General features: G+C 39.5%; 1 protein-coding gene across 1 annotated transcript in view; it reads left to right on the plus strand.

The window, feature by feature from the left end:
* Window positions 1-24712, plus strand: part of LOC144693979 (TSC22 domain family protein 2-like) — an 81085-nt gene that overhangs the window by 19120 nt on the left and 37253 nt on the right. The window contains 2 exon segments of the mRNA XM_078564263.1: window positions 17352-17423; window positions 20260-20295. Of these exon segments, the coding sequence (XP_078420389.1) occupies window positions 17352-17423; window positions 20260-20295 (108 nt within the window).

Here is a 24712-nt window from a genome sequence, read left to right on the forward strand (position 1 = left end):
TAAAGCTTAGCTGGCTGTTGGTTACCTACAAGGGATAATCATACAGTGCTTTATCTTTGCATTATTTTTAGTATGATGAAGTGGTGGCACTAATTGGATAGCTTTACCTAGGGGCACAGGTACGATGGGCCGAGTAACCGCTTTCTGTGCTGTATGAAACTATGGAAAGATGTTGCGACTGGATTTAGCTCCCTTTGGCTGAGGACGAAAAATAGCCACAGTTTCCACTCCTGATTTGTTATCCATTTCACCCCCATCCCTTCTAAATTTGTGAGAACATGCATGCTGAGGACAGGTTGGGTATGCCCATGGTGTCATCAGGCTGCTGGCACTCTGGTGTTCAGCCTCTCATATGGCTGATAGCTACTTGAGTGAGGTACCAGAGGGTACCACTGCAACCAAATTATAGTAGGGAGTTAATGCCTTCAGGTGGTGAGAGTCAAATTTGGCAAAAATAAAAGCTGACAGCTAGTTGGCTTCTTCTAGCAAAATAAATCAGTGGCTAGTTGAGGGGGGTGGGGGGGGGGGGGTGGGGGCGCGCGCGCAATGAACCTAATTTCTACATCTGATTCAGCGCACAAGTCGGCACTTTTTATTGATGGACAGGGGCTTAAATGGGGTGGGATAACTGTACTGGTTGCTTACACTGCTAAAAGTGTAAGTGATGTCAAGCTTACATTTGCTGTTGAAATGCATCATTTAATCTTACAGGGTAACTATTCTGTAAGTTAATTTTGAGCTCAGCCCATTCTCCTGAGGCCATGTTCCTAAAATTTGACTTGCTGCACAGAAGGAATAATGTGCTCGAAGAGTGGGTGAGCCTTGACCTTACCTAATGTCCTGATTTATGGTGAGAAGCTGTTAAAACTATCTTGAAATTTGTGGGCCTTTCACAATTGTAAAGCTGTCTAACCCATAGGTTTTGACTCTGCCCTCGTGTAAAGCAGATCTTCCTCCGAGTTGGGGGTTTTACATCCTCTAATCTGGATGCACACATCAGTTGCTGCATCCACATTACAGCATTAGGTCACAGCATAAAAATGCTTGGTATCTTGTACAATTGTGCACTGCATGCAGACCTACAGGGATTATTTATTGCCAAAGCTGTGAAATGATGACTCCAGACAAGTTTGGTATATATGGATTTCATTTTTGTATTCTGTTGAGAGGGTTTGTCGCCGTAGGGTTGAAGCTTAATACTTGACCATAGCAAATCCAAGAATATGAAACGCTTTACTCAACAGTAGTACATAACGTGAACATAAAGGTCTTTTCTGCTGGGAGTTTTCTGCTTACAGAATATTTGTTCTTCCTAGTAATTAGTGGGTAGAAGGCCAGTTATCTTTCTCTTTCTCTTCCCCTTCCCCTTCCACATATTAGCAGAAATATATGCTAGTCCATTTGGTGCTTCTGGAGCGGAGGGGAGCCAAATGTAATTAAGTTCACCAATGAGTTTTACTTTTTTTTAAGAAGAGTTAACTTTTGAGTCCAAATTATGTTTTTAGATACTACTTGTGCAGCCTTGTGGTTTCTAACCTTATTTTGATCCCTCATTTGTGATACTGACCTGTAATACTCCTAAAATTCTAATCCACTAATTATATGTTTCTTTTATTCCTACTAAAGATTGTAGGATTTAAGTTTATCTTTACTTTACTTAGGTGAAATGTTTTCTGTACAGTTAAATGTGTATATGTGGAGCCAATCTATTTTTAAAATATTTAAGTCTTTTAAAATAACTGAGTAGCAGTTCTAGTGATTACATTTGAAATCTTATTTAGATTTATTGAATGTTTTCCTCAGTGAATCCTTGGTATGCTGAAAGCATGATTCATTCCCTATTGAAAGATCTGGTTCCAGGCAAAGAAATACTTAAAAACTTTGTTTACAAACTATGAACATTGAATATCCTTTGAAGGAAGAAACAAATGGTTCTCATTACATAGGAACAGGATTAGGCTATTCAGCCCCTCGAGCCTATTTTGCTATTTAATCAGCTCATGGATGGGTGGATGATCAGTATCTCTACTTCATTTGCCTAGTGTTGCTCCATATATCTTGATGCCCTTGTCTAACAAAAATCTATTGATCTCAATCTAACATTTCTGGTGACCCAGCCTCTGAAGGGAGAGCTGATTTCTGCTATCTTTTGAGTGAGAAAATAATGTGCTTCAGTCCTTTAAAAGCTAAGATTGGTACCCCCATGTTCTGGATTCACCCACCAGAGGAAATGCAGTGAAATCACCATTAGTCAAACTCGGATGACACAAAATTCCAGGTATGTTGAAGTTGTCAACCATGCCCACCAGCAGAATAGCAAAACCCATGGAACGATGCCTGTGATATGCCAAAACTCTGCATTGGTAACTCCGGATTAGCCGATTTTGTCTATGCTTGTCATATGACCACGTCGACCAATCAGAGGGCAGTTAGACCACACAGGAGTAAAATCATGGAGCACCTAGCAAGCCATCATTTGACATCGCGGTCTCCCTGTGAAAGGACATGCAAAGCCTGCGAGTATGGCTAAATCTGAGAGAAAGTTAAGTGTTGTCGATCGGAGAGAAGGTGAAGTTGATACAGCAAGTGAAAAACCATGGAGCCATGCTCCAGGATTTTGCACTGCAGCACGAAAACACGTTTGACTGCATTGATGACATGGTGGAATATATCTCGCACGTTTCAGAGCAGAAAAAGATTAGTTTTTCCACAGCTAACCCCTGACCATTTTTTCAGTGCAAAGTTCCGGCCTCTTACAAGGTCAGGCCTTTATAAAGTGTGAACAAATTGAACAAAGACTTTTTCACACATTTACTGTTTTAAGTAGAAATACATAGAGCTACATAGAGATGCATTCAATTGTGAATGGGGCTTCCTTGGCCATCACGAAGCTCCAGTTAACACTAATTTGTGAGCAGATCCCCTGGGATTTGACTCATTGGGATTTTACTGTAGTTTCTCTGTCTCCCCCCTAACGAATCCCTTGATCTTTTTAAGTGTTTTCACTCGATCACCCTTCACCCTGTTATGCTCACAGCCGATATTAATTTCTGCAGAAACCAAATCCCAGAGGGAAGCTTGGCTTACAGGCCATACCTTTTTATCATATTCTGATAAAATGCACTGATCTCAGCAGCAAGAAGCCCAGTAACACTTTTGGGATTTTAAAAGTTTAAAGTAAAAGTTTTATTAACAAGAATAAAAGAAAAAGCACATAAGATTACAGTTGCACAGTTAAAAATTAGTCTTACAAAACATTCCCCCCCAAAGACTCCCCACTTGGCCAGACCCCCAAATAAATACCTTCCAGGCAACACTCCCTTATAGATGTTTAACTATAAAAATCCAGTAATATTACCCAAGGCAAACTGCTGTAGATTTAATAAAGGCATACCACATAACTTCTAACTCTCTTTCCCTCTGCTGTGGAAATCCAAGGCTTCAGAACAAAACTGCTTGTTGCAGCCCAAGATTTCTCTGGCTTGACTGAATCAAACTGCACCTTCTCTCAGCCTAAAGCTTCAGCTAACAGCTCAACAGCTACCTTAAGCTTTCCACAGTAACTCTAAAATACCTTCCCCCCACCCCCCATCTCAGATTCCATTGTTTTCACACCTCTTTGAAACTCGAATCCTTCCAAACAAATCTTTCATGTTTCTATTTTTTCCTCTGTTTTCGGGTCAGTAAAATGTAATATACCCTGTTCTGTTTACCTATGGAACTCCAAGATGCAAATGTATTTCTTGTTGCCTCTGACTTCCCTTTGATATTCAAACAAACTCTCAACTTATCTAAAAATGTAAATGTTAGATCTAACCTATTTACTTGTACCTCAAACCTAACGCCTCTATCCTTTCATGTTTTAAACCACTCAGACAACCTGTCTCCTCGTAACCTTGGCCCAGCTCATTTCATTTAAATCATTTATACACACCCACATACACACACAATATTCCCCAAATATATTAAAAAGAATAACTTCCATTTCTCACAGTCCCCACCCCTCCACTTTCCAAACTTCAGGTGCTACAAATCAAGTTTCTGCAGCCTGTTCTCATAATTTAACGCTTAAAGCCCTGATATAATTCTATTGGAAAAATAAACATACCATTAAGAAGTGCAATCCTGGTAATTAGCCATAATCTACAAAAGACCATGGGCACAACTCTCCATTAGAGAGAGACAATTGGTTATATAGCTTGAGGGACACCACTCCACATCATGTGTGAGCCATGAACTACCATAGCCACTACAGGAATTGAACTTGTGCTGTTGGCATCATCCTGCGCCACACTCTAGCCCTCTAACCAACTGAGCTAACCGACCCCCTTGTGATTATATTCCAAAGAGGATATCAATTCAGAATGAAGCTTTGTGTGAGTTACTCATTAAAGAGGCATCACTTTCATTCATACCCAATTTACCATGTGGGTTTGTGAAATTGTTTAGAATTTATGTTACAAAGGATATTGTTGAGGACCAAGAAAAGATGTTTGCAGCTCATAAAGAGAACACGGTCAATCTGCATCAACCATTAAATTGGTGTGGAATACAAGGCAGTAACCCAATGTGGAAATTTTAATAATATGTGAATTTTATCAACATGTTAAGATTGTCGCAGGCTGTAGTGCATAGAAAACGACTTGCTCTTTTAATAGTTTCTTGAAGTGTAAAAATCTTTCTATTTTTGACATTCAGATCGCATTTATAAAGCTGAGTATCAGTTGCAGTTTGACATCTGCAGCTCTTGATACGGTCAAGTTTGCAACTATGTAAACGTACCTGTTATTTTCTCTGACTCTTGAATCCATTATACAAAACCAAGTAAATCCTGAAGAAATTGTGTAGTGTACAGTATCTTAAACCAGGTTGTACAGATCATACATTGAGGAATAGTGTGTGTTTAAAATCCTTTTTGGATTATTAGTTTTGGCACTTGGCTTTTTTCAATAAATTGTGAAACTGGCATAATTGTCATTTGTGCCAAAATCCCGAGCTAACTACCTGTGAGGTATTCCTAATAACGGCAGCATTGCGTGCTGCAGTGACTAACTTCTATGCTTAACTTGCATTTCTTACATATCCCATCCATTCGATTCTATGTAAACCTGGCATATATGCTTTTCAAAGATTTTACATTGGGTAACTTGATGGTTTCAATTGACATTTGAGCATACTCACTGCAAGTGTTATCTGTGGCACGACAAAGTAAAATAACTTAAGCCTGGTCTGTAGGCCTAGTGTACATCTTGCCCCAAGTTTCGTGATGAGCAATGGAATAATGGCTTGTCACTGACCTCAAAGATTTAGCGAGTTCTGTCTTGTGGATTTCACTTTTCCCGATGTTAATTTCATTCTGGCACTGGTTATAAGGGGTCTCTGCGTCCAACAACAGTGATGTCATCAAGCAGGCTAAACATCCAATCATATTGAAGAATTCTCAATAAACCAGGAAGTGATCAGCAGGATTTATCTATCGTTTTAAAAATTTTACAGAAACTTTGGGATATAGACATGGAATTAACAGCTGGATTTCCACATTAATTGCACATCTGCGGATGCCAGAAGTTGCTGTTAGTTTCATAAAGTAATGATGGCAAATACTGGCAATTTTGCTATCATTACAGCTACAAAATCTGGGCCCTTGTGTTCTTCACCGACAAACTTAGGTCACTGGCTTATTGTGCAATCACTTCTATTTTTAAAAGAAAATTTATGCACAGAATGAGAAAGATATTTCAGACTAAAATTCAGTGCTTTGAAAAACTGAATCAAAATGTTTCAAACAGGATTATAGACCTGGCATAGGAACTAATCTATTGGCTCTTTAGGCACTGCCTAAGCTGCTTGAGGGTTTTCAGCATTTTGTGTTTGCATTTCACATTTCTAAAGTTTGCCATTTTTATTTTTTGCCTTTTGAATCGGTTAATTAACGTACTTCATTTTGTATATAGCAATTATGAAAAGTAATTCAGTTGATGAGAGGAAATAACAGCACTTGCTCATTTTTGAATGATTTCCTGGGGAAGAGGGTTCATTGGTTTTATTACCTTTATGCTGAGAACTGACGGCCACGTTTTTTGACTGATAAATTACAAGGTGCCTGTAGTTTCCTGTCTGCTATTCAATCCGTGCAGCTCTTTTTTTTGTTTGGTGCATTTTATCAACCAAAATGACCATATATAGACTTCGAGTAGAATTTTTCCCAGTTCAGTTTTGACTTCTGCTTGCTAAAGCTTCACAGTTTGAACACGCAGAGTAGAACATTTCCGACCAAGCTACATGAGGAAAATGCTCCTGACCATAATGAAAGTTGTAATGAGGAAATGGGATGGTTATAATGGGGTAGCATTTTAGAACTTTTTAACAATCATCAGACAAAACAGTTTTAGGTCAGCTTTGGATATTCTGTCCGATAACAGTGGTGCTGGACACTCCTATAAGTTGTCTGAGGATTTTGTTTCAGGTGTATACCCATACCGGCCAGTATCTAAAGAACAGTGTAATGCAGAGGTGTAACAATAGGATCCCCATATGATTCGATATAGATGCTTCTTTCCTATATGCCCTCTGCATATGTTTTTCCAATCTTTCTGAACTTATCTGAAATGTGCCATCAGGTATTGATTGTTAAGTTACTTATTTCACAACCAGCAAGTAAACATAAAGCAATGTTCAAGGCAAACTTTATTTAGAAGCACCGTAGGCCATTCAGCCTATTAAGTCGATGGTGACTCTCTGTTGAGCAATCCTGTCTGTACCATTCCCCTGCTCTATCGCTGTAGCCCTACAAGTTTACGTCCCTCAAAAGCCCATCCAATTTCCTTTGATATCATTGTCTCTGTTTCCACTACCCTTGTAGACAGTCCATAAGACCATAAGATGTATGAACAGAAGTAGGTCCATTTGGCCCATCGAGTCTCCTCTGCCATTCAATGAGATCATGGCTGATCTGATAATCCTCAACTCCAATTTCCTGCCTTTTCCCCATAACCTGATTTCCTTACTGATTAAAAACCTGTCTATCTCAGCCTTGTACGTAGTTAACGACCCAGCCGTTACAGCCCTCTGTGGTAAAACGTTCCACAGATTCACTACCCTCCGAGAGAAGAAATTCCTCCTCATCTCTGTCTTAAACAGGGGACCCCTTACTCTGAGATTATGCCCTCTGGTCCTAGACTCTCCCACCAGGGCAAACAACCTCTCAGCATCTACCCTGTCAAGCCCCCTAAGAATCTTTTATGTTTCGATCAGATTGCCTCCTTGTAGACTCACTAAAACCTTAAATCTGTGTCCCCTTGTCCCTGTACCATCAGCTAACGGGAACAGCTTTTCTTAATTATAAAAACTGACTACCTGCACTTCAGCTTTGAACCCTAGACCTCAGGGCTGCATCTCATTCAGTTGTCTAAAACCCAATGGCACCTCTATCCCTTTGTGCTCTTTTTTCAGGGCTTCCATCAAAAGGGAGGACTGTGATGCTATTCCCTTCCTGCTAGATAGTCCAACTGTAATTGTAAAATTGAATTGGCAATCTAGTCCTACAGCCCAAAGTGGGAGGACAAAGGCAACATCCCCTGTTCTCAAAATGAATTGAATGGATTCATCTTGATAACCTCTGTTAGCTTGGAACAAACTGTGGCCTGTAACACTCCACAAACTAGCCTGTCTGGTTTTAAAGCATATTCAATTGCTTCAGTTTTTTAAACCTGTGCAAATTCACTTTGTCTGAAAGCAACATTTAATCACGATTGAATTCCAGGATCCTTTCTGCGAAGAAAAATGGCATCAAAAAACCCTGAAATGAGATTGTGGTTGCATTTTGAAATATATTTAGAAATAAATTAAATTTGAAACTTGTAGATTGAGGTCATCATTTCGCTAAAGTTGAAGTAAAATAAAAGTCAGTATTTTAATGCTTACCATTGTGTTGCAATGGAATGCAGCTTTCACCTAGGTTCCTGCATATGTTGGGTTCTTTATCTTGTCCATGCTGCATGTAGAATGAATTGTTGGAATGAAAGTGAGATGTTTCATTTGCAGGAAATGTGGGTGGTAAGGAAGTGGCTGTAGATGACATTTTATAAGATTGAGGCCTTGGAGTAGAGAGATGACAAGGCGGCAAGGTCAAGGGGAAGGCCTTGAAAATGGGTAGGAGAGTTTTATATGGAAAGAGAGATTTGGGAAATCAGAGGAGGGGTCGAGATGTGTTTTTAAGGAGCTTGAGATCACCATGCTGAGGAATAATTAGTGCAGAAGCTGAAGGAGGAAAGCAGGCTGAAAATCTGCATTTGGTGGTGGAGAATGAAGATTTTAAAGGACATGCAAGAGGCGTAGAACAAGGTGATGTGTAGAGTGGAGAATATGCTACCAAAAGAGTAGGGAGAGACCAGGGGAGGATTTCCTCTTAAAGATCGCCACATCCACCACAGCAGTTTCTGGGGGGAGATGTTGCCACACGTGAGCTAAATATCGGTCAAAGCTAGCATGTTAATGCTGTTGTCCATTAAGGTCGTACTTGGCATGGGCTTTGTTTGTGAGTGGACGGGTGTTCTGGAAGGAAATGGCGAGAAGAACAATTAATGGCAGAGCCCAAGGCAGTAATGGTAGGTAGTGAGTGGGATTGGAAGGACAGTGACTAGGTTTGCCCCCAGTAGCTGTACTGGGTAGGAAGATTGGTGAGCGAGACAGATGGAGCAGTTGGGCTTGCTGCCAGCAAGGAAGCAGCGATGGGAGTAGACACAACTATGGCCATCCAAGGGTATTCAAGCCCGAATGGTGCCAGGAGAATTGGAAGGTATTGAGGTAATAATGATTAAGGGGTAGGGATTTGATGGGGCATATTACCAAAGAGGTGAGAAATTAATAGGAAAAAGATGTAGATTCTAGCTCTTTTTAAAGCCCTGCCCCCACCCCCATTCAAAATTAAAGTCTGACATGACACAGTTCTTCAGCATCTCATGTCCAAAACATATGCTGGAAATGTCTTCTCTTTCCAGGCTTCGCCTAAAGTCACTGCTATGGTTACGATATTAGTCTACCAGCAACTAGGTAGGAAGTTGCCAGGAAAATTGGATTGCTCTTAGCATACCTGAGGCGGCTATCTGAGCTTTTCTTGTTCCTTAATTGATAAACTATTTACATCCATCCTGTTGGAAGGTTTTTGATGTCTTTCTGGGCATGAAGAGTTAGAAATAGACAGCGGTTTGACATTTGGAAATGGCATGCTAGTTAAGTAGAAAAAGGCTGTGAGAAAGATGGAGTATTGAAGGGAACACTGGAAAACCTGATTTTAAGTGGTGTGGACTGGAGGAAGATATACAGCAGGGTTGCCCAGGTGGGGGTATTTGGGCCACTGATTTTCTTGATCTATATTAATGACCTGGGTGTGTGTGCAGGGCACAATTTCTAAATTTGGTGATAGAAAATTTGGAAGTATTGTGAACTGCGAGGATAGTGATAGACTTCAATAGGACTTAGGCTAGTGGAATGGGTGAACAGGTGGCAGTTAAAATTTAATGTGGCGAACAGAGAAGTGTGAAATGATTAATTTTGGTAGGAAGAACAAAGAGAGGTGATATAAAATAAAGGGTACAATTCTAAAAGCGGTGACGGAACAGAGGGACCTGAGGGGGTATCCGTACACAAATCATTGAAGGTGGCAGGGCAGGTTGGGAAAATGGTTAATAAGGATCACAGGATCCTGGACTTAATAAATAGAGGCATAGAGCACAAAAGGGAAGTTCTGGTGGACCTTTATAAAACACTGGTTCAGCCTCAACTGGACTATCATGTTCAATTCTGGGTATCACACCTTAGGAAGGATGTGAAGGCATTACAGAGGGTGCAGAAAAGTTTTTGAGGGAATGGATCCAAGGATGAGGTACTTCAGTTACATGGAAAGATTGCGTGGAAAGATTGGCGAAGCTGGGGTTGTTTGTCTTGGAGAAGAGAAGGTAGAGAGGAAATTCAATAAAGGTATTCAAAATCATGAGGGGTCTCGTCAGAGTAGATAGTGAGAAACTGTTCCCTTTGGTTGAGAACACAGGACACTGATTTGAGGGGATTAGCAAAAGAAGCAATGCGACATGAGGGCAACCTTTTTATGCAGCGAGTGGTTAGAATCTGGAACTTTCTGACCGTGTAGTGGAGGCAGATTCAATCCTAGCTTCCAAAAGGAAATTGGATAATTGTCTGAAGAGAAAAGATTTGCAGGGCTGCTGGTAAAGGGCAGGGGTGTTTGATTGGCTGAGCTGCTCTTGAAGTTAGAGACAGTCTGGACATGAAGAGCCGACTAGTGGCCTCCTGTGCTGTAACTATTCTATGATTGTGAGGTACGGTGTTCGTTATTTTTGTCTTATTACATGTATAAGTGTACGGTTGGAAAATGCATGCGTTACATCATAACCTCTATTTGCCCACCTCACGTAAGCAGTTTATCATTTTTTGTCTTATCTCACCAAGCGTTCACTAGGTCTGCCCTCAGATTGAAGAAATAGATGTGCAAATAACACTAATATCCAATCTTCCAATCTGCATCACAAAGGGGTGCTGCTGTTCCCTTTTGCAACCCCCCCCTCCCTCCCCATGTTACATTATTGTGCAAGCAGATATCAGACAGTGTAACACTTGAACCTTAAGGGAGTTATGAAGGCCACTGAAGCTAATAAGGTAGCTATGTCTGACCTGAACCCTGTTTACAGGGCAATGAGCAATTGTTGGAATTATCTGCTTTAATTCCAAACTTTGCCTCAGTAGTAGAATTGTGTGTTGTTGGGGAAGGGTGTAAAGCTTTTGAGTTAATTTGCTGCAGTTAATAAGCGTAATAAAATGGTGCTAGAAATAAATGTTCTCCTTTGGTGTCTCCCCGACACAGTAGCTTTTCCTTTTTGCAGTTGGTTCAGAATGCCACAAAGGCAGTAAACTTGGCAATTTTAGAAGCTATCATGGGTTGAATAGGTTAGATCAGGTTTTATTATAACTGTACAGCTATTACTTTTCGGTGGTGATAGCCATAAACAATTGGGATCCGAGGAATGCAGCAGGGTCTTGGTGGTCTGGTTGGTAGTTATCACAACAGTTTTCATTTCTTGTCAATTTTCCATTTGATCTGTGGGACGAAGAAAACCTGTATTTATTGCCTACTGGGAGCTACATATGAGCTGGTTTTTGTCTTTCATGAATGAAAAGATAGATGTCCTTTGTGATAGTTGCTGATGTAATTGTGTAGAAATGTGTTGGTTGCCGGTGAGTACCTAGGATTGTCCTGGTGACCTACTTTATGGTTGCACAGCTCAGCAGCCTGCTTATCAAAAGATCAAATCTGAATACAACTTGTGACTGATGATGGGAATTAATTGTTAGTATGCTGGAAAGGTGAAATATTTTTTCTTCAAAGTGAATTTGGAGTTGTCAGTAAAATTTTCTATTCTGAATTTGAGAATCTTCTCCAGTTCCTATTGAAATACACAGTACTTTGAAATTAGCACATGAGGTGATCTTCAGGTACTTTTAACTGCTCGTTCTTTAGGTCCGCTTCTGGGTGACCATCTTGTATGCCAGCTCCCGATACTCACGTCACAAAATCTGCCACCCATATTGAGGCTGCAGAATTGTCAACCCATTCTTTGAGACCGCACAATTCTGCCATTACAATGAAAAACACTGGGACCTGGCTCCAGGATATTGTTCCTTTGGAATCCAGTCTGAATGAGTAGCAGTAAAAGAACAACTTTAATTACTGCTTTTTGAAAGGGCAGTTAGAATAATCTGGGCACCGTAAGGCTAATTTCAAGGGAGGGAGGGGATGGCATGGGAGGGGTAGATGAGATGATGGAATTGGTTTATACTAATTTGACCGTAAACGTTTTGCAGGAAGGATGGAATGGGATGGCATGGGAGGAGTAGGAGGGAGCAGATTTCATCGTGGCATGGGAAGGATGGAATGGCATGCACGCGAGGGAGTGAATGGCATGGGGAGGGGTGGATGTGAAGATGGAATTGGTTAAAGATACTAATTTGAGCACAGATGTTTTGCTGATCTCTGCTAGTTAAGTGAAAAGCAGCTCCTCTCAATCATTTACTCCTGATAACACAGCTTTTAGTACTAAACGAATTTGAATTATTTCTAATAATTTGAGCTAAGCAATGTTAAATAGCCAAGTGAAAGTGCTTAAGGAAATTGATTTATCAAATCATTTGGAATTAAGCAACTTTGAATTTAAGTATTGCAGATAAAAGACAATTTTGCCAAAGCTTTTTGTCTTGCACTCACCAGGACAATCGCAAGAATATGAATGTCAGGGGAAGCAACAACTTTATATTGTATGAGGAGAGAATTCTGATTGGTTGGTAAGTGGACTTTGGCAGAGGCGTTGCCATGGAGAATGCACCAGTTAATGGTGACTGACAGTTAGATGCCAAGCATCATTTGAAATTTTACACCAGGCAGCTTGAGTCTGGTCAAGGCATTGCCTTTAGGAATGAACCAGCAAATGGCTATCACTTACTTTGTTTAGCTGAAACAGGCGTAGTGTGTGTATATGTTCTTTCTGTCTGCAAAGAAAGCTATGTATTAATAGATGTATCATCCAGTACGTGCAAATGCAACATCACACTGTGAGCCTGACTGACAATCTTAAATTGATTGTCAGCGTAATTCTTATTTAGCAAATGTTGTCCAATCACGGAATCACATCTAATGTGAACACTGTTTGCACGTGCGGGCTGGTTGAGTACGGTCTGTACCTTGCCCGTTGCAAACAGCAGAAGGGACATGCTGTTTGATACGATGCGCCAGCCTTTGGGACATTCGGCCTACATACCTAGCATCACAATGGCATTGAAATTCATATCTTACAATACTCATTTGTGTGATAGGCAGAATGTCTTTTTGGCTTGATGGCAAAATCCTGTTAGCGGCGAATACCACTCGTGTTGTTACTGCATGGTAGCAACGTGAAACAGCTAGCTTCACCTGTTGCTCAAATTTTTGAGATACCTTGCCCTTCCAGGATAATCTGAAGTAGACTGGGCACTTTTCAGGGTCGAAAGTGACGGCTTAGGTCTGTTCATGAGTTTGCGCAATATACTGTGCAAAATGATCTGATCAGGATGACCATTATCCCACAGGATGTCTTTGATGTGCACTATTTCAGCATCAAGCTTCCATGGTGAGCAAATGGCTCGGGCCCTATTTATGAGGTTGCCGATAAGGCCAATCTTAGCGCGTGGAACTGAGAATTCCAACACGTGTATTGACCAGTGAAGATAGGCTTGCGGTAGACCATAGCAGTGAACCCCCTGTCAGATGTCTCAATTAGTACGTCAAGGAAGGGGAGTTCATTTGACTGCTCTATTTCAAAGGTGAATTTGAGTGCAGGATGGAACCCATTAAGACAAAAAAGAAAATTATTACATGCTGTTGCAGATTTAAATATAGCAAATGTATTATCCACATAACGGAAGTATGCAAGTGGTAGGAGGTTAGGTGTCATTCCATCGAAGACACGTTTCTCATGGAACCCAACAAAGATGTTTGCGAGACCTGGGCCTAGAGGGGATCCCATGGCAACACCATCTATTTGCACATACATGGTGTCATTAAAACTGAACTCAATTGCGCGAGTTTAAAAGCTCAATGAATACTGATTCACACAATGGTGGCAGGTCTAGATCACCATGATTATAGCACTGCAATGCAAATAGCTATTGTTTCCTTAAGTGGAACATTGGTGAATAGGCTAGCATTGTCAAATGAGCACATGGACACAGCTTTGCTATCAATATACAAGTCCTGAATGGTCTTCGTAAATCTGAAGGCACCCTTCACTGTACATCTGGAAAACTTGTTCAAAACTGGTTGTGACAATTCAGCCAACCATTTGGCCAATTTGTGCTGTGCAGCTCATAGATAAAATAAGGTGCCTTGCTTAAAAGTAAGCTTAAAAAAAAACACTTGCTGGACTTATGTCAGAGCGATGAGCTGCCACGTGATATATTCGACAGGGTTCATCCTCACGGCTCACTGCGTCTAGGTTTGTATGGGCTGCCTAAGACGCACACAATCTTACCGTACCCAACCAGCCTGTGCTTGCAAGACTCAAAACAGTGTCCAACATTAGATGTTATTCCGTGATTTGAGGATTATTTAGCAAATGTTGTCCAGTGTGCTAAAAATTGCATTCACAACCAATTTAAGATCGTCAGTCAGGCTCGCAGTGTAGCGCGTTTGCATGTACTGGAAGCTACATATATTAATACACAGGGCCCTGTCTTTGCAGACAAAAAGAACATGTACACACTATTCAGCTAATCAAAATAAATGAACTATTTGCTGGTTCATTCCTCAGGGCAATGCCTTGACCAATCAGAGTCAAGCTGCCTGGTGTAAAATTTCAAATGATGCTCGGCAGTTAACTGTCAGTCACCACTAACTGGTGCATTCTCCATGGCAACGCCTCTACCAATCAGAGTCCACTTGCCAATCAATCAGCATTCTCTTCTCATACAGTATAAATTTGTTGCTTCCCCTGACATTCATATTCTTGCGATTGTCCTGATGAGTGCAAGACAAAAAGCTTCAACAAAATGTGTTTCTTCCACAATACTGACTATGACTATGAGCAAGTCTATGGAATAGAAACATGATGTTCAGTACCTAAATTGTGAGTGAAAATCTGTGAATTCAGTATGATCAAATGTTGTTTGACTTAACACCATGCAACAGTGGCCTTGGGAAGGGTGGAGGAGGGGGTAAGAGCTGTTTGGCAGTGCATCCTGCCCAAAGCATACTTTGAAATTACTGGGCAAAAAATGGAAAACGGAGTGTGTCTACCTTCCCCTCCCAAGATAAGTGAACCAACCATGATGTAAATTATTCCATGCTTTCTATTTGCTGTCTCAGCCAAACCTCAGCTCCTGAATACTTATTCCGAGTTTTCCAATTTTTGTCCTGAAGCCTTCTTTCTGGAAGGGAACTGATGTATGTGATTTGAATGATTCAGTATCAATGTGTGCAGCATCTGGTTTGAGTAAGCAATCAGTGTGTTTTAAGAAAAACAATTGACAACGCCCTGGTAACCAAAATATTTGACTGAAAAATAATCTTTCAATTAAATTACTAATTTGAGCTGAGTTTTAGAAGATTGGCCTTTATCAATGCAGTTTTCATTTCAGTTTCTTCACAGTTGAGTTAAGGGACCTCATAGCTTATTTTGTATCTTTTCAATGCTCCAATATGTTTGTGATGTTTCTCAGCCTAATCTGTAATGTATCAGTATCTGTGACTTTCAAATTGTAAATGACTTGTTTGTTGAAGAGATGTAATTTGGAGCCACGTCTTCATGCATTAAATACTCTCTTTGGCTGTAATGGTGTACATCTAATTTATTATTAAAATCCAGTGTTTTATTGTGAAAGAATTAAAAAAATCATCCATATGTTAACCATCCCATGATAATCAATGCCATTGTATATGGTAATGATATTGTTATACTGATTAAAACTAAAAATTCTAGTTTTTAAAACCTTTTTGTAGAGCAAGGATGTTTGACCAAGTCTACAAGGTACTGAAGTTGTCCAAAATAACCAATCCATTTGCCAGGTTGAAAGCGCTTGAATTGACTGCCTTTCCTTCCTGATAGATTTCATAATTTAGGTGAGTGACTCATCATGCACAATCAGATCAAGATCCTATTGCGTTCATGTGAGCAATATTTTGGTCTTTTTCTTCAAATTGTGTTTTGGGCAGTATGTGTTATGGGTTTAAGTTTTGAGTTGATATTCCAGCTTAAGTTTTGAAAGTTATAGGAAGCATCAAATGCAGAAAGTAATGGTAGCTAATCGTCGATAACAGCAGGTTTCCTTTACTTGTCCTCATAGCAATTCTCATCTTACAATATAACCTTAATCATTCATGGATGCCATTTACCATAGTAGTTTAAACCTGTTCAAAGACTTTTGAGATAACGTCTAGCCTTTATGTATAGAACTTGTAGAACTACCCAGGCCTACCACAATAAGTCTGCACTACAGCATAATAACTTGGCAATAACATTAGTAAATTATTCTAAACTGTGTATGAGAGACTTGGCACATCTTTGAGTGGGAACAATTGCTTCATATGTGATTCATGCAATCCTAACTATTTTAATGTTAAAATGATACTGGGCTATTACACATTTCAGTAGGCTGGACTAAAGATAACTTGGTGTATGAACTATTTCCAAAAAGCAGAAGTGCTGTAGTTTCGTGCAGAGCCAAAGCGACCTAATGTCAACAATGACTTCCCATTTTCAAACACTTAACAGTGCATTTTTCTGATGTGTCTTGGCCACCATTTCCTTGTTGGTGGCCAAAGTGCCTGCCCCAGTTGTAGGGCATGATTTGCGGAATGAGAACCATTCAGAGATGCTTCCAACTGAAGTGCTCTTAACTTTGCGAACTCTTTGTGTGGCATTTTTACCATGTTCTGGCTAGGCAAGCAGGGTGAGGAGAAATGGATGTAACTGTTGAAGTCAGTCCTTTACTGCAGAGCCAATTTATTTTCTTCTTGGCAGTTGCATCAACAACGAATGCAGCTTAGGAAAAGTCCACAGCAAAAATTGTCTTGAAATGAACATGAATGTTGGTATCCATAATTCTGGTGGTTTGGTGCGCAAGGGTGGTTACTATTGTATGTGATTTCATTTGCGTTAGTTCACACAAGTTTGCTGCCAGCTTTTGTTTGGAGACCACCCTGTAAAGTTTTGAAAACTAGTGGGGCATATGATTGTAAGAAGTACTCTGCTTGTGTGTGGCGGGGCATGGAGAGGAAATGCCTGGATAAGCATTGTATGTTATACTAAAAGATGTCGTTGAATCATGCCAGCTGAAAATCTTCAGTTAGAACTAGGCTTTAGAACTTGGCTCTAGCACTTGCTGAAAGGTTGCATCTTATATTCTCTCAGGCAACATAACATCAATGGTTGTTTATGCCCTTATTAGCTGTACTTAGAATTTTGATGCAATGAATTAAGAATCATACTCAAACGTGAAATAGATTGCTACTGACATTCGTGACACATGAATAACTATTGAAACACTTGTATGGCACAATGTTCTGATATCCTATTACTAAAATAATTTAATGTTTGGGTAACAGTCTGGATCTAGAATTTTAATGATAACTTCTCACTGCTCCCACCCTCCTACCCCGACCATTTGTACTGTCAACTCCTAGTAATGCTTTCTGCTCTGTCAAATATGCTATTCAGTTTAATTCTGGATAAGATTTATCTGATCTATATTCTGATTATTTTTGTTTTATTTACTATTCTTTTGTCTCCATCTTTGATTCTTGAAACATACAGGAATCCATCTGCTGCTTTCTACCGAGCTTTCCCTGTAAACAAGTCTCGGGATGCAAAGAACCTCTACGATAGGTATGACTGTACGTGAAAATGCATACAGGCAGTAGTATGCATGTATTTGCTTTGCACTGTTCTGGTTTCTCGTCAACTACTTAGTTGCAAAAATAAGTGCAGTTTGACCCACACATGCAGTCATTTCAAATACCTACAGGGCCCTGGTATACAGCAAGGGCCCTCAAAATACCATCAGAAGTTACTCCTAACCATTGTCTTGTTTAGTAAGCTGTTCAGGCAAGGTTATTTGCCTCTGGATGAAACAAAAAATAGTTTGGATGGGAGGAAAAAAGAGAAAACATGCTCTTGCTCTGTAAGTTCTCTGCTCCTTAGAGGTTACAAATATAATGAAGTTTTGACATCGGGGCACTCTTTAAAATCAATATTGATATCAAAAATAATGGTGGATCACTCTCTATGGCACGAGGTACAGCTTTGGTTTCTGTTTTCTCACTTATGTCAAGTTCAGTTTCCACATCAAGAAGTTGAGCAGTTGAAAGTGTTTGAGCATGCTATATTTTTTTTCTCCCTTCCCCATAAGGAACGTTTTATCCCTTTAAGGACCCATCAAAAAATGCTTCCATGTGAAAAAATTGACCAGAAACTCGTATCATTATTCTATGGTTCACTGCATTGGTATACTGGCAGACTGCAGAAACCTGCCATATGTGCACAAGGACCATATGTGTCCAAATAAGAACTTTAATATTACTCTTGAACTTCAAAGGCAATGACATGAGCAAAAATACAGTCCAGACAGTAGGGTTTTTTGGTTGCCCAGTCTAGAGAGAAAGCAGATATCTGCTGATTGTAATAGATGTTTTCTTACATGCTATATGATGAAGCAATGCTAGGATACCTGGTGTTGCTGCTGATCTGTGTTGTAGCTTTGTTAGCACTGATCCTGCAGTTGGAGTAATGCCAGCATTTTGGGCTTTTTTTTACTCTCCTCAATCCCAAAAGTTACGAATTTGTCATCTTGTTTTTTTTTAAAAAAAGATTGGCGAGAAACATTCTTAACGAGTGTTATTTTCACATGAGCTAATCAGATGTTTGAGATGGCCATTGACAAGTTGCATTACTAATTCTTCCATTGTAGCTTCCTTCTCTTGCTTTGTTCAGTACTTGTTCAGCCTCTAAGCTACACCATAAGAAGTAACTTTGAGTGTGCCTCTGCAAATGTTGCTTTCTTCACTGCCTGGTAATGCTTGTGTGGGGCACAGAATACTGCATACACTTGAACTGCCACTAGAAGCCTGCTACAACACTGCAATGTTTTATCTTGGTTCCTAAAGTCAGCACCATTTGTTATATCTTTTTTAAAGGTCACTTCTTTGGAAAAAAATTGTTCTGCTTGAGCTATTTGTGTCCTTTTAAGCAGATTATGTGCATTCCACTTGTGTATTTACAGTCCTGTCATTTTCCACCCCCCACTCCCCCCCCCCCTAGATTTAACTTTGATTTGTAAATGGGAGGCTGCATCCTGTTTTATGAATGCAATTACAGTAAATGAAACTGTCCTGATTGTTATTTTTCAAGATTTACTTCAGGAGTGAATAATTTTCATCAACTTCCTTTTTGATTTGTATACAAACACGGAGGCCAGAAAAAGTCAGATCGCAAGAATGGGTACAACAGTTAAGTGTGTGATTGACGAATATTACCAAGTTCCATGATGGTGCTCAGAAACAAGAACTCAGCAAGTTTGAGTTTACAATTAGGGTAACCACTTGAGGCGTGGGAAAGGGAGAAACATAACTACCTAATTTCAGACAGGAGTTGTAGAACATAATAACTGTTAGCTCATAAATACTATATTCAGTTATCATTCTATTTAACTGACAAAACATCAATTCCCGTTTATATAACATCTTTGAATGTAGGAAAGCATACCCCTGTTGAATAGGGGAAAATGTTTATTATATACTTTAAAAGATTCATTAAATTTAGCAGTCTGGGGTGGGTGGGTGATTGTAATCAGCTTTAAAATCCCTTTGCTAAGAGTCATTTTATGGAAGCATGGTCTCCATTGCTGCTTTTAAACATCATTGTTGCCTCTTCAATAATTTTCAAATCATGAGTTTTATATTTTGCCTGTTTATATCTACCTTCCATTAATCAATAGATATGCCTTTAGAAGTTAACCTAGGTGAATGAATGTTCTGTTGATTAATTGATGATTTGAATTGAACCATAACAGCTGTATTACTACTTGGTTATACGGGAATACAGTGTCTTCCCAGCTAATTTAAGATCTCCGCTTACAGTAGTTTTTTCACTGCAATTTCAGCAGTTCTGTTAATTGTACTGTATGTGATTAGATGCCAATATAACCCATTTGACTGTAAGTTTTTCAGAACATTTGAGATTTTTTGCTGTGCGCAAACCACCTAGTGTCTGATTCTAGAAGACCAGGGCAACTAAACTTTACTGGGGTCGGATCATTAAACCTGAATTTAGTCACCATCACTCTTGCTTTATCCCTTAATTTTGCTGATCTCACTGTGCTGTTGGGAAGAAAAGGGGTACCAAGAATGAACAAGAAGGAGGGAATCTAAAATTCCTCAAATGATAAATTACTGACAAAATAAAAAATTGTGGATGGTGCAACATATGATTCATGGGTGCCTGGTTTTCAGTAAATTTGATAACTTCTAAAAGTTGTGCTCACTTTGAAACCATTCTCTCTTTGGGTGCATCTAACAACATTGAAGATGTAAAATGCATTGTAATTAAAATACCAACTCAAAATACAGGTGGAGTCCACTCTGGTAGTTTACCTTTTATGTTTTGAGAAGGAAGTAACTGAAAGAAACTTTAATTACATTTAACCATTATTTCCTTGTGTGTGCAGCCAGCCACATGGAGCCTTTCACTACAACTTTTACTTGTATGACTGCAATATTTGCATTTCCTTCAGTGGCTACAATATCCTTATTTGCTAACGTTCTTAAAAGCTTTTAAAAATCAGATGTTTAAATCCATAATTTTCAGTAAAGTTTTGATATTTGTACCACTCTTTTAAATAATATAAATAATTTGAATGATTTTCCACGCTTCATAAGGATGCAATTCATAGAACGTACAGTTCAGAAACAGGCCATTTAGCCCATGCCAGGATTCACGCTCCATTCTACCCTTCTGATTTGAATCTGTCAGCATAATCCTTTATTCCCTTCGGCCCCTTACATTTATTTAGCTTCCCCATAAGTGCTTCTATGCTATTTGCCTCAACCAACCGTATGGTAGAAAGTTCCACATTCTCACTGCTCTGCGTAAAGAAGTTTCTTCTAAATTCCCTATTTAATTTCTTGATGACTATCTTATATTGATGGCCTCTGGTCTTGTTCTTCTCCACGTTGGAACATTCTCTCTGTGTCTACTACATCAAAACCTTTTTCAACCTATATTGGATCACATACCAATCTTTTTCCACAGAAAGGCAACCCTCGCCTGTTCGTCCCTTCCTGATCAGCGTAACCTGCCAGTTCCGATATCATCCTTGTAAATCTATTTGGTACCCTGTCCAGTGCCTTTGTATTATTTTTAAAATATGGTGATCAGAGCTGTACATGGTACTCCACATGTGGTCTAACCAAGGTTTGGTCCATGTAACCTTTCTTCAGTTTGTAGAATTTCTGCCAATTTTTAACTTTTAAGGTGGATGGGGTGTAACTAAATTAAATGGTCATTTAATTGTAAATCATTAACATTTAAAAAAGACTTTTAGTACACACTTTTGCTGTGGTTTAATGTGGCACTGTCTCGACATGTAGGCACACAAGTTTCCAAGCTCCTGTGTACTAAATACCAAAACAATGACTCCTCAGTAAGAAAAAAAGTTGCAAGCTACAATTTTTTAAAATATATTTATTCATGCGATGTGGGTGTCACTGGCTAGGCCAGCCTTTATTGTCCATCCCTAATTGCCCTTGAGAAGGTGGTGGTGAGCTATCTTCTGGAGCCGCTGCAGTCCATGTGGCGTAGGTACACCCACAGCGCTGTTTGGGAGGGATTTCTTGGATTTTGACCCAGCGACAGTGAAGGAACAACGATATATTTCCAAGTCAGGATGGTGAGTGGCTTGGAGGGGAACTTCCAGGTGATGGTGTTCCCATCCATCTGTTGCCCTTGCCCTTCTAGATGGTACTGGTTGTGGGTTTGGAAGGTGTTGTCTAAGGAGCCTTGGTGAGTTCCTGCAGTGTATCTTGTAAATGGTACACACTGCTGCCACCGTGCGTAGAGGGAGTGAAGGTTTGTAGATGGGGTGCCAATCAAGCGGGCTGTTTTGTCCTGGATGGCGTCAAGCTTTTTGAGTGTTGTTGGAGCTGCACTCATGCAGGCAAGTGGAGAGTATTCTATCACGCTCCTGACCTGTGCCTTTATAGATGGTGGACAGGCTTTGAGGAGTCAGGAGGTCGCAGGATTCTTAGCCTCTGACCTGCTCTTGTAGCCACAGTATTTATATAGCTAGTCCAGTTTAGTTTCTGGTCAATGGTAACCCCCCAGGATGATGATAGTGGGGGATTCAGCAATGGTAATTCCATTGAATTGGATAGGTAAAATTTTCAGTTAATGCTTCCAAAATACTTCCCCTGTCTGTATTGAAATTTAGATTTCCTTTTCGCTGCTCAGCAGAATGGTGCAATGATTATTGTTACTAATCATGCATCACAACTTATTAGGGCTTTTGCAGCCTGGTAATCAAATACTTGGTTGCTTTAAATGTAAAAGATTTGCTGTCAGTATAAAGTCACACATACATGAGAAAAGGCCATTCAGGCTACTGAGCTTATGCCTTTAGTGATTTTGCTCATCCAGCCTTGCATCTTGAACTTCACTATTGGCTTTTGATTTCCCCTACATTACGTATTAGAGCATTCCAAGTATTTATCACCTTTTGAGCTAGCATTTTGTTCCAAAGATTTACTTTCCAGAAATACAGTTTGCCTTGTTTTATTGGGCTTTCTTTAAAGTAATATCATTAACCATACCTGTGCCTTTAAATCATTTATATACCTCAATGTGCTCATCTCTTTACCCCAATCTCTCTAAACTGTGAAGTTTTAGTTTCTCAAATCTTTCCTCCTAACTTATGAATGAACCACACTTTAGATGTGCCTTCTAAAGTAGGTTTCTGCTGACCTATGTGATTAAAAACCTGTGGTGGTCATCAAATACTTGGGCAAACAGTGTAAAGTGCCCTGAGCAAATTTTGCAATATTGCAGTAATTTAAAATGCTTTTACCCCCAGTCTTCCCCACCCCCTCAATACTCCTGTCAGTTCAATTAGTAGCAGTGAATGTATGAGTAAGCATTGAAATTGCTGTTCATTAAGGCCAGTGAGAATCTTACTGTGCCTCCCATCTAGCTTTGTAAAGATGCTGAATAAGAAAACCTGCTATTAATATAATTCGCAGAAGTCAAACAATATGGCCCTTCATATTTCTTATTACGTCTACTGTAATCGAAGTAGTTTATATCTATACATCTGTTTTTCTCCTCCCCTTTCCTCCCACACAATTTTATATGCTTAAATTAAAAATGGAAATGATATAAAAAGCTGTCAGTTGTTCCCAAAGGGTTAATAACCCAAACAGAAGAACTCTATAAAATGTTTGCAATGATGCGCAACATTCCTGCTACTTGTCATGCAGAGGCAAAGTAAGGCAGTTAATTCCATATTTCACTGCTTACTGTTGCATTCTCAAACTGTTACTCACTGACCACATTAGTGGTGGGGGGAAAGAAATTAGTTATCTTGCAATCTTATGGAACTCACTAATTTGGCTAAACTATTTGCCCTAAGTGATGGGCTTCCCAGTTGAAACAGGCATTCCTGCAGGAGCCTACTTAAGTTTTCATTCTTAGGAATATTTTGTACAGATTTCAGAACTGCAGTTTATTTTACATTGAGATGGAAAAGTTACGTCATTGCCTGCCAGATATCCTTTTCAGTTTAGAGTAGTGGGAAATAGGAATGTCATTTGAGAATTGGTAACCACTCAACAACTGTGAGCTGGTTCAGTGTTCCAAAAAGTTGAAGTCATTGCAGGATATGTGAAAGCTTTCTCAAATTATTTCAAAGCTTTTGTACCCTACAATTACTCTGAAATTCCTCACTGTATGAGTAGAGAAGTCTACTGCTAACAGAAAGGGAAACGTTGTGCTATCCATTTTGTTGGATTGAACATCTGCTTCTGAGTTCAGGCTCTGATTGATAGGAACCCAGATGAGCAAAGGGAGCCAACAACCACAGCTTGCATTTATATAGCATCTTTAATTTAGTAAAACGTCACAAGACGTTTCACAGAAGTGTGATTGGACAAATATTCACCAAGCCAAAGAAGGAGACATTAGCACAAGTGGCCAAACTTTTGGACATAACACAAGAATCGGGAGCAAGTGTAGGCCATATGGTCCCTTGAACCTGCTTTGCCATTCAGTAAGGTCTTAAGGTCATTGCATGAACTTCTACCTAATTATTTTGTGTTTGTTAATCAATCTAAGCTAATATATTATCCCCAACGCCATTAGCCCTAATCTTCTATATCTTATGTGATACCTTATAGAATGCCTTCTAAAAATCCAAATATACTATATCCACTGATTTCGCACACTAGTCTGCTAGTTACACCCAGTAAAATTAAACTATAGATTTGTCAAACTCGTATTCCCTTTCATAAAGCTATGTTGATTCTGATGATTTTCCAAGCACCCTGTTGCCACGTTTTCTCTACTGCTGATGCCAGGTTAATTGGCCTATAGTTGCTGGTTTTCTCTCTGCCTCCTTTCTTGAACAGTGGGGCTACATCTGCTATCTTCCAATCCATTGGAACCATCCTAGAATCTAGGAAATTTTGGAAGATCAAAGCCAATACATTACTAATACACTATTTATGTAACCACTTCTTTTAGAACTTTGGGGTATAAGCCACCAGATCCAGAGGATTGTTCGTTATTGGTTTTATTAATTTCTCCAGTATTTTTTCTTTGCTAATATTAATTACTTTGTTCTTCAACCTCACTAGACCCTTGATTCCTGGTATCAGCTTCTATTGTGAAGATAAATGAAAAATACACTTTTTCCATCTCTTTCTATTTCCTTATTACCTACTATAATCCCTCCTGTCTCTGCTTCTAAGGGACCCACATTTACTTTGGCTGATCTCTTGATTTTTTACATGTAAAAGCTCTTGCAATCTGTTTTTATATTGTTAGTTTGCTCTCATTCTGTTTTCTCCCTTTATTTTTTTAATCAATTTTTTGGCCATCCTTTGATTTTTAAAGGCCTCCCAATCCCCAGG

This window comes from Cetorhinus maximus, chromosome 19 (assembly GCF_964194155.1).
Source record: "Cetorhinus maximus chromosome 19, sCetMax3.hap1.1, whole genome shotgun sequence".
NCBI lineage: Eukaryota > Metazoa > Chordata > Chondrichthyes > Lamniformes > Cetorhinidae > Cetorhinus > Cetorhinus maximus.